The sequence below is a fragment of the Anarhichas minor genome, unplaced genomic scaffold (assembly GCF_050575085.1).
Source record: "Anarhichas minor isolate MPS153535 unplaced genomic scaffold, ASM5057508v1 ptg000045l, whole genome shotgun sequence".
Classification (NCBI taxonomy): Eukaryota; Metazoa; Chordata; class Actinopteri; order Perciformes; family Anarhichadidae; genus Anarhichas; species Anarhichas minor.
Genome location: NW_027466491.1, coordinates 3,146,105 through 3,155,950, shown reverse-complemented (window position 1 = coordinate 3,155,950; position 9,846 = coordinate 3,146,105). Strand labels below are relative to the sequence as shown.

The 9,846-nt window shown below is 46.1% G+C and overlaps 1 protein-coding gene across 1 annotated transcript in view; it reads right to left on the bottom strand.

Moving 5' to 3' along the window:
• Nucleotides 1-2,017: 2,017 nt before the first annotated feature.
• The window catches only part of znf800b (zinc finger protein 800b), a 31,670-nt gene continuing 23,841 nt past the window's right edge, over nt 2,018-9,846 (bottom strand). The window contains exons 5-13 of the mRNA XM_076111586.1: nt 9,140-9,283; nt 7,904-8,078; nt 7,528-7,705; nt 7,224-7,386; nt 6,742-7,106; nt 6,399-6,578; nt 5,280-6,287; nt 4,992-5,107; nt 2,018-4,313 (exon numbers count right to left, since the gene is read on the bottom strand). Coding sequence (XP_075967701.1) covers nt 5,006-5,107; nt 5,280-6,287; nt 6,399-6,578; nt 6,742-7,106; nt 7,224-7,386; nt 7,528-7,705; nt 7,904-8,078; nt 9,140-9,283 — 2,315 coding nt within the window. The 3' untranslated portion in view covers nt 2,018-4,313; nt 4,992-5,005. The remainder of the gene's footprint in view (nt 4,314-4,991; nt 5,108-5,279; nt 6,288-6,398; nt 6,579-6,741; nt 7,107-7,223; nt 7,387-7,527; nt 7,706-7,903; nt 8,079-9,139; nt 9,284-9,846) is intronic.

The following is a 9,846-nucleotide window of genomic DNA, read 5'->3' as shown; positions in this document are numbered from 1 at the left end:
CAATGATTTAACACTGCTGCCCTCTAGTGGTTAAATCGTGTAATGTTTATGAGTCATTCAATGATTTAACACTGCTGCCCTCTAGTGGTTAAATCGTGTAATGTTTATGAGTCATTCAATGATTTAACACTGCTGCCCTCTGGTGGTTAAATCGTGTAATGTTTATGAGTCATTCAATGATTTAACACTGCTGCCCTCTGGTGGTTAAATCGTGTAATGTTTATGAGTCATTCAATGATTTAACACTGCTGCCCTCTAGTGGTTAAATCGTGTAATGTTTATGACTCATTCAATGATTTAACACTGCTGCCCTCTAGTGGTTAAATCGTGTAATGTTTATGACTCATTCAATGATTTAACACTGCTGCCCTCTAGTGGTTAAATCGTGTAATGTTTATGACTCATTCAATGATTTAACACTGCTGCCCTCTGGTGGTTAAATCGTGTAATGTTTATGACTCATTCAATGATTTAACACTGCTGCCCTCTGGTGGTTAAATCGTGTAATGTTTATGACTCATTCAATGATTTAACACTGCTGCCCTCTGGTGGTTAAATCGTGTAATGTTTATGAGTCATTCAATGATTTAACACTGCTGCCCTCTGGTGGTTAAATCGTGTAATGTTCATGAGTCATTCAATGATTTAACACTGCTGCCCTCTAGTGGTTGAATCGTGTAATGTTGATGACTCATTCAATGATTTAACACTGCTGCCCTCTAGTGGTTGAATCATATAATGTTGATGACTCATTCAATGATTTAACACTGCTGCCCTCTAGTGGTTGAATCATATAATGTTTATGATTAATTAAATGATGTAACACTGATGTAACACTGCTCCGGTCTGTTCATCCTGCATCGCTCTGTTCTGTTCTTTAATGTAACGTTACTGGAGCTGTTAGCAGACTGTTGTGCTAGCAAGCAGGCTCGCGAGCGAGCTGTACCCAGCATGCAGTTCGGCGGTGAAATTTTATAAATGTACAATTATTAGTGTTACAAATTGTTTATGTCACAGACTGTTGATTGCTGTTGTGTTTTTCTCTGTTAAAGAGCATTAGTTGTAGGTTGTTAATTGTTGTGTTATAAAGTTATGACCATGCCTAGGGTTCCCTCTCAATACATATAAGACAACTAGCGCTGACCGCTGTACATTAGCAATAAAGAATACATTTAGCTGCCTGTTGAAAGCAGACAGCAGTTGTTTTAGCTATGCACCGGTATAATGGTGTGTGAAGAATTCATATCATACGGGAAATTAAAACCAGTATACTGCCCAGCTCTAGTCTTTATTATAGTTTGGACAATTTTGTACCAATATTTGACGGGCCGGATTAAAAAGCCCAACGGCCGTAGTTTGCCCATGCCTGTGCTAGCGGCTAGCTGAGTGTCTTCTTCTGCTTATTGTAGCTTGTTAAACAACTGACTGACGCATTACCGCCACCAGGTGGTGGGAAGCTATATTGTAACTGAGCGTCTCATGGAGAACAGTAATATCTCTGGTGTCTTCAATTGATAACCTATGCGGTCCCGCGGCCCTCGCGGCCCACAGGTGCAAAACTGAAGTTTTTTTGCGGCCCTCTAGGTGGCGTTCGCGGCCCCATCGTGGGCCGCGCCCCATGGTTAAGAATCACTGCTCTAAGTACTTCCACTTAATGCTACCTAATAGTACTTCTACTTCACTACATTTCAGAGGGAAATTGTGTACATTTTTTTTTACTGCTTTATCTGACAGTTTAATAATTCATAATTTACAAAAACACTAAAATATGATCAGTTCATAATAACAATCATTACAATGTGATGAATTATATCAAACTACAGCATACAGGCTGTATAGCACTTTGTGTGGACCATCACGGGTCAGCGGGTTCACAACTTATTTTTGGGGATGTGAAATTAAAAATCTCAGAAAAAATAATTCCTGAGAAGGCAAATGAAATCCCCTCTCTGCACAAGCAGTAAACAAACATGATCGATTGAAGTATATGACTCGTACAAAAACAAAAACTCCCCGGTGAGGTTTGAAGCAGTACATATTTATTCATTGAGTGGTTGCTTTTCAACATTCTTGTCACATCTGAAAGGCTTCTCTAGAAGGTGAGCTTAAGAACACATTACAGCTGATGAGGAAAAGAAATGACGAGATTTAAAAACAAAACAAAGAGTCTCCTACGGTTTGAATTCTCTTCGCACGTTCCAACAACAAAAAAAACCTCCTTGAAAAAAAAGGGAATGCGACGCAAACAAAGACAACTAATCGTGGAACGACGCAAACCTGCCTCGGCATTAACCGGCGGCGGAGCATCAACTAGTCGGACACGTCAGAAGCATATGGGTAACCGACAGTTAAGTACAAGTCAATAACTAGTGTGACTATTAGAACTATTATTTATAATCCATATATACATGTTCTCAAGACCGTGTCGCAGTAGCGCTTTCACTTATAAAAAATAAAGTTTGGTCTTTCCTTTCCTTTTTCTGCTTTTGTTCCATTTCATGGCTTTTCTCTTTGAACATTAAGACATATCTACATTTGGTCTTCCTCGATCACGCTTGTGCCAGTGTTTCAAAGACTACCTCGGGGTACCCGTCGCTGTCATCAAACAAATGCAGCCCCCACCCCCCCCTCCTCCCCCCCTTTTAAGTTTGAGTACAATTGTTGTGAATGGAACAAAGAAGTTTAATGTAAACTTTTACCTTTTGATAACATAACTGTTGAGCTTAGCAGGGCCTCGTGTGACAGCCTCCCTGCTGTTTTGGCCCTTTGTAAATAAGGAGGATTAGCACCCGAACACCTGCTGCTCATAGGCACTACAGCGGAGAGACGTGTCGCCTCGGGGTCAGCTTCCTGCTTCGTGACAAGCAAGATGACTGCGGTCGATATTTTGTTGAACAGAGAAAACAAATACTTCCAGTTAATGGTTTCCGCGGATGTTACTGCAACACCAACAGCAACCCGACCGCGAAAAAATATGCATTCAAACACAGATTACTAATTGATATTTTTGTGCAATCCCATATTTTCTGCTCCCTGTCAATTAGAGTCTCACACATTAACACATCTCTGCATGTGGGGGGGGGGGGGGGGGGGGGGGGTAATAATGGTGCTAATTTGATAGTGTGAATGTTTTGACCCTGTTAGTGCACCTTAGAGGTAGCAGTCAAACTGAGCTGTTATATTATAAGATAATATAATTAATGTGATTTCATCTACTGAGCATTTGTAAAAATGTTAAATCATAACTGTGTGGCCTTGATTTGTTTCATACCTTCATACTTTATGCCATCTGTTAATATAAAACAGGGTCGATCAGAGGATTTCTTTCTAAGCGAACACACCATTTTTAAGGGAAAAATATACTTTGGGGTTTCCCTTAACTCAACTACTCCCTGTAAATAATAAACTATTCACTCCAGTTGCTTTTGGTCACTACAGAGCAGATATAACAAAATCAGACTATTGACTGCAGGCATGAAGAATATTACAAGTGGACTTTTGATCAGTTTGCTTCTCAGTAGAAACACACGAGAAGATAATGGCGAGCAGCCTTCTGAAGCCGTAGAGGTGGAAACACTGACAGCAGATCACAACTGTCCTCTGACTGTCAGCGGGAAATGAAGGAGGGGAAAAAACATATTATCTGTTGATCAAACATAATGTTGAGCAAGTGGTCTTGAATGTATCCCTAACACCCTAAAAACACTATAGAAGTTATGAACATACAGAAAAGTGGCCAAGGACCCACATATGGTTTGTGTATCTGTTTCAGAATGCAACGGTCCAATCGAGTTCTGCTTTCTCCAATAAAAAGAAAAAAAATTCAACAATTAGGTTTCCAGTCGATTTTCTGTGGAGGTCACGATCCAGTTCTGATCCCACACTCACTCACTCACTCACACTCACACACACACACAGACACAGACACAGAGACACAGACACAGACACAGACACACACACAGTACAAATCAGCCACCTGCCTTTGGATCGATACACATGCCGTCGTAGGTAAATATACTGTATACAGTAGCAGTGAGTCTTCTATTCACAACAGTCTCTCTGTGGATAGCAGCGCCACCGTCCAGCAAGCTGGCTGGCTGCAAAATTAAACTATACAAAAAAAAATAAAATGTCCGATACCAACAATATATTTGGTTCTGAAGCAAAAGGTGGAAATCCGTTGTACTTCACTCCTGTATCGTACTCCTTCTGTTTGTTTCTTTCATCTCTGCTCTGTGCTCCTTCCGTTCGTCCGTCAGTTTTGATTGGCTTCTTCATTGTTAGAGGCTCGCTGGTCCATTATCCCCAGCTGACTGTGAGCAGAGAGAGAGAGAGAAGAAGAAGAAGAGTGATGAGGAAAGAGAAGAACAAGAGGAAGAATAGAGTCGAGAGTAAGGGGAAAGATCAAGAGAGAAAAAGAAGGGAGGAAAGATCCAGGAAAAAAAGAGCAACAATTAGAAAAGAGGAAGATCTCTTGTGAGCAGTGTGATACACGGAAAAGTAAAGCGAGAGGGAGAACGTAGGAAACAGCTGCTCAACGTGCTCAGTGGTCAATTAAAGCCTGCAGAATGATTGTGGTGTCTTATCTTTGCCCAAGGGAATGGTCTTCTACACAAACATACACACGCCTCTCTTGTAACAAGCGCACACACACACACACACACACACACACACACACACACACACACACACACACACACACACACACACACACACACACACACACACACACACACACACACACACACACACACACACACACACACACACACACACACACACACACACACACACACACACACACACACACACAAAGTTGCTCAAATACACACCACACAGCCGCCTCGCTTTGTGGTTTGTGACTACACAGCAGCAGAGAGAAAACAAGACGGGAAGAAATCCAGTGCGACTCGAGAGAAAACAGAGAGCAAAATGAGAGGAGGACGAGTAGACAGCGTTCCCGTACAGCAGGTACACCTGTGTGTTCTTACGGTGTGTGTGTGCTTCACCAGACCAGGGATTTGGAGCGGGTGCTGACTCCCTTCCTCCTGCTGGCGGCCGCCGTCACCGCGTTGCGATGACTTCGCTTGTGAGACTCCAGGTACAGCTGAGAGAACGAGTGGAAGACAAGAGCGGTACTTTAAATAAATCCACACAGTGCACAGATACACGCTGCAGTTCATTATATGGATCAAACTAGCAGCTGAGACATCTTTAATGTAACATGTGTGCAGAATGCAGACAATGAGAAGGTCGTCAGTAATTGAAAAATCAAATACCTTCTTGGCAAAGGCCCGTCCACACTGGTCGCAGGCGTGGAGGGAGAAATTCTTGGTGACTCGGACTTCCGTGGAGGACGACGACCCCGTGCCGCTACTCTCTGACGGGGCGTCGTGCCGCCGGGTGTGTGGGGTGTGGCTGCTGGGCGGGACGGTGGAGGAGGAGTTGCGTTGGTGTGTGTGTTTCTCACTGCGGCGGGTCAGCGGGGGGCTGAGGGGGCGAGGCTGGTGGGTCTGCTGCCTCTCCTGCTTACGGGTGACAGGAGGGGACGGGGCCAACGCTGGCGATGAGACGTCCTGCTGCTTCCGAATGACGGGGGCAGGAGGCTGGACGGAGGAAGATGAAGTGGAGGAGGAGGAAGAGGAGGAGGAAGCTGACGAGGTGGTGGGCGCCGCTGTGGAGCACTCTTGCTTGCGAGTGACAGGAGGCGAAGGAGGGGAGGAGGACGACGAAGAAGCGTGACGCCCGTTCACTTCCTCTTTGACGCCGCCTGGCCTCTTGTTGGGGGTCGGAGTGCTGAGGACGACCTCGGCTAACCTCTTCACCGCCCGGCTCTCCAGTTTGGGCATGATCTTGCCGAGGTACGCGGACGACTTCTTGTGGACCACCGTCACGTGACGCAGGACGTCGCGTTTGCGGCGTGACTCGTAGCGACAGAGGGGGCAGCGGTAGAACTTAATGAAGATGTCGTTGCCGTCCGTGTGCAGCTCGATGTGCTTGGTTAGGTTCTGGCGGGAGCTGAACTGCCGCTTGCACAGTTTGCAGAAGAGCTGCTTGAAGTCGAAACCCACCGACAGTTTGGTTGTTTTGGCGAGCCCGCCCCCGGCGGACGTGTTGCTGCCACGCAAGGAGGATGAAGGTACGGACGGCGTCATCTTTGGGCTCAACGGGGCCTCATCTACCTTCACCTTCGGGGCGGTCTGTGCCACGGGAACAGCTTTAGCCGGCACGGGGCTCTCGCTAGGAGACGGGGCCGGACTGCTGTCGGCCTCCTCTTCCTCTTCTTCCTCCTCCTCCTCTTCCTCCTCTTCTTCTTCCTCCTCCTCCTCCTCCTCCTCCTCCTCCTCCTCCTCCTCCTCCTTCTCCTCCTCCTCCTCCTCCTCCTCCTTCTCCTCCTCGTCTTCATCTGAGGGTTCAACTGCCTCCTCTTTCACACGGACATTGTTGCTTGGGCCTACGCTAGCGTCGCTACTGCTAGGAGTGGCTGCCGGAGTAGAGGGGGCTGGCGTGGTCGCGGGCTTGTTACTTTTCATGCTGAATATTTTGTGGACAATACGCATGTGCCTCTTCAACATGAGCTGAAATACACACAAGAATTTGAAAAATGAATACATTTTCCTCCACAATCATTACAACCAATTTAAGATGTTAAATAGAACATCTCTTCCTGCTTGCACCTGAGACTTTTAAGACAGCAAAAGCTAGAAAGGTTTGAGGCTGCCAGTAGGACAACAGACCAACCTGAGAGCTGTAGTTCCTCTTGCAGACCGTGCAGCGACACGAGGCCGAGGTCGCCTGGGGAGAGGCAGGGGGCTGACTCTGCGCTTTGGACGGGGTTTGGTTCGAAGGCGTTGTCTTAGGGGTCACGGGGGTGGTCTTGGAGTTGCTGCCGCGTGTTGGAGAGGAATTGTTGCTCTTCCTGGGGGGTGTGGCCTCCAGAGAGAAGGGCTGGCCAGGCCGTGAGGCGATGTTGGGTGTGATGGCGTCCCTCCGTAGGCCGCGATGCACCTCGTCGAAATGACGACGTACGTTGGCTTTGGTGGCGAAGGATTTGAAACACACCGGGCAGGACTTTCCAGTGGGGGTGCTCAGAGTCCTCGGCCGGCCTTCAGCAGCAACAACAACAACAACAACGTTTGTCGTTAGTTTAATATGTCAACCTCTTTGTTATGGTGGGTTCCTAAATCACCACTTTCAATCTTTGTCTTTGAATGAACTCTTACCTTTCACCATAGAGAGCAGGCTTGTGGGAACTGTGCGCGTCTCTGTGAACTTCCGGAGCTCTTCGAGTTTGCTCTGGTGCATTTTGCGGCAGTGACGTCGGATGCTGCGGCGCGAGTTAAAGTCCTGACCGCAGAGACAACAGGAGATCGTCACATCCTCAACCTGGACAGGAGGGAGAGAACCAAGAGGAGAGAGATTGACTGAGTGTGATAAACAAGGCAATGTGGGAAACTAGATCAACCTTTAGCATCTGAGAACGCATCATGTTTCGGCAAAGACAGGTATTTCTATCCAGTCACCTACCCCACTCGTGGACGCCTCGTCCTCAGGCTGTGGCTGCTCCTCGTTGGCCTCCTCCTCGGCCTCCCCTTTCTTCTGTCCCGGGCTGCTGTGGCTCTCTGGCCCTCCGAGCTGGCTCGGCTGGTTGTTGTCCACGCCCTCCGCCGATTCTCCTTCCCACGCTACCGGACTCTCTCTGGCACTGTGAAGGATGTCGAGACTAAACAGTCAGAGACACGGGACGGCTGGGAGAAGCCTAAAAACCCCCGCTTGCGTGGTGAGAGCTTTAGATGACAAGAAGTCGGGTCCATAGAGACCACATTGCACAAACTGGATTTGTGTTCATGACGAGTGTTGTGCTCCTCTATGGAAAAACTAACCAAATTGGCATAGCACCTACCTGGGTGTGTGCGATGGGAATCTAGCCAGCTCCTCCTCTGTGGAGAGGTACTGGAACACGGCCTTGTTGGTGGTCTGAATGGGCTCCAGGCGGACCACGTAGTCCGGGACTCTGGGATATATGGCTTCCAATAAATCCTTCATGGCTGCGCTCTGTCTGTCATCCCCCGATGAACCTGTCAAATGAGAAACAATCAAAAATAAATAAATGAGAACATTTAAAACAAGCATTAAAGTAACGAGTAAAAATTAAGTTACGTCCTTATAAATTATAAATAATAATGTGTTTACTCGTACAAAACTAGGGCCAGAACAAGCCTCTCTAAAGCTTCCTTTATGTGGACATTCCTCTTTGTTTACAGCAGGATGAAGAGAGAATGGAAAGAGAGGAACTGTATTTTTCAGGCACTTTAAAAATGGACCACCAATCCTCGCTGGAGTCTGCACTGTCGGGGCTCGATTATTAGTAACCACACAATTGATGCCCAGCGTCTCAATGCTGAAAAACAGACACCAATTCACCAAGTCATTTATCAAAATAACATTACGCTACACTTTCAGTCACTGGAAATGGACTCTTGATTGAGAATAATTAAGCCGATGGACAACTTAATTAAACACGCAAGCAGGTGGAATGAATTCATTTTTTTACAACGACAATCGCGAAAGTGGATAAAACGGTGCGAAAATATAATTGACCGTTTGTGTTGACATTGATTTCTCTTTTAGGAGGAGAGGAGAGTTAGAAGAGAGAAGAGTCTACCAACACTTCTGAGCAGCACAGAATAGAGGTGTGGACACATTTGGTGGCTAATAAGAAGTAGATAAAAACACACATGCTGCCACATCAAAGCCAATTCCCTTCGTGATACGTGGAGAGTGAGCGAAACGACTGATGGATTGAACATGTTACAGTGTGCATGTGAGCTTGTGTGCAAAGGAATAAAAAAAGAGTGCTGTGTGCAGACAGAGGGGATAAGAGGAGAGTAATGAGTAGGCGACAGATGGAGAGGAAGAATATGAAAGTAAAATGTGGAGAAGCCTGAGGAGATGTGAAAGTAATCAATGATTCTGTATATAGGTGTGTGTGTGTGAGGGCTGAGCTCAAGTCAGTTTGATTCCTGCCGTGTTCAAGGAGTCTCTGTTTGTCTGTTTGATGTGATCGGTACAAATCTGCATGTGCATGTTCTCAGCATGCACACAGGTTCTGGCCTTGGCTCAGTGCTGTATCACTAACCGTCGGGCTCAGGCAGCTGTGACAGGCAGTAGTACTCTTTGTGAGTGATGAGGTTGGGCAGGCCTCTGAACAGACTGCGACACAGTTTGCACTCAAAGATGGTGTCCACCTCCTTCAGCAGCATGTGCTTCAGCTGGCTGGTGCCTGCGAGAGAAAAGAGAAAAGCAGCGACAACTACCTTTAGTGATTCCAGGGAGAATTATAGGACATATTATTATTATATCACATACAGACTATCGCACAATTCATTGCAAAAAAAAAAAAAAAATCGAAATCTCCATATTTCCAGTGTTGAGCATGTGAGGAAAACAAAGGTGTTTTTCACAAATTCAAGGTAACACAGGCTGAGTAATTGATATATACGAATGATCATTCTGGGGGTGAAGTATTCCTTTAAACAGAGAGGAGATGATCAATTCCAGTCTGTATAAAATGCCCAAAAGGTACATTTTCCTGAACCTCTCTCACTGACATTTTAAAGGAGCCAGATGATGATTGCATCACTGCTGTCATCACCTTCCCTTTGTTCCGGTGTTGTTGTGAGCATGCCGACACGTTTCATGCAAAATCACTGAGTAAACACCGTTAGGGTGACTCACACAGCTGTCCGTACCTTCGTGATGTCACACACAAAATGCACAAAACGCACATTGTTATGTCCTCCCGCGTCTGTATATCTTTTTTTTTTTTTCTCTTTCAGAAGTGTG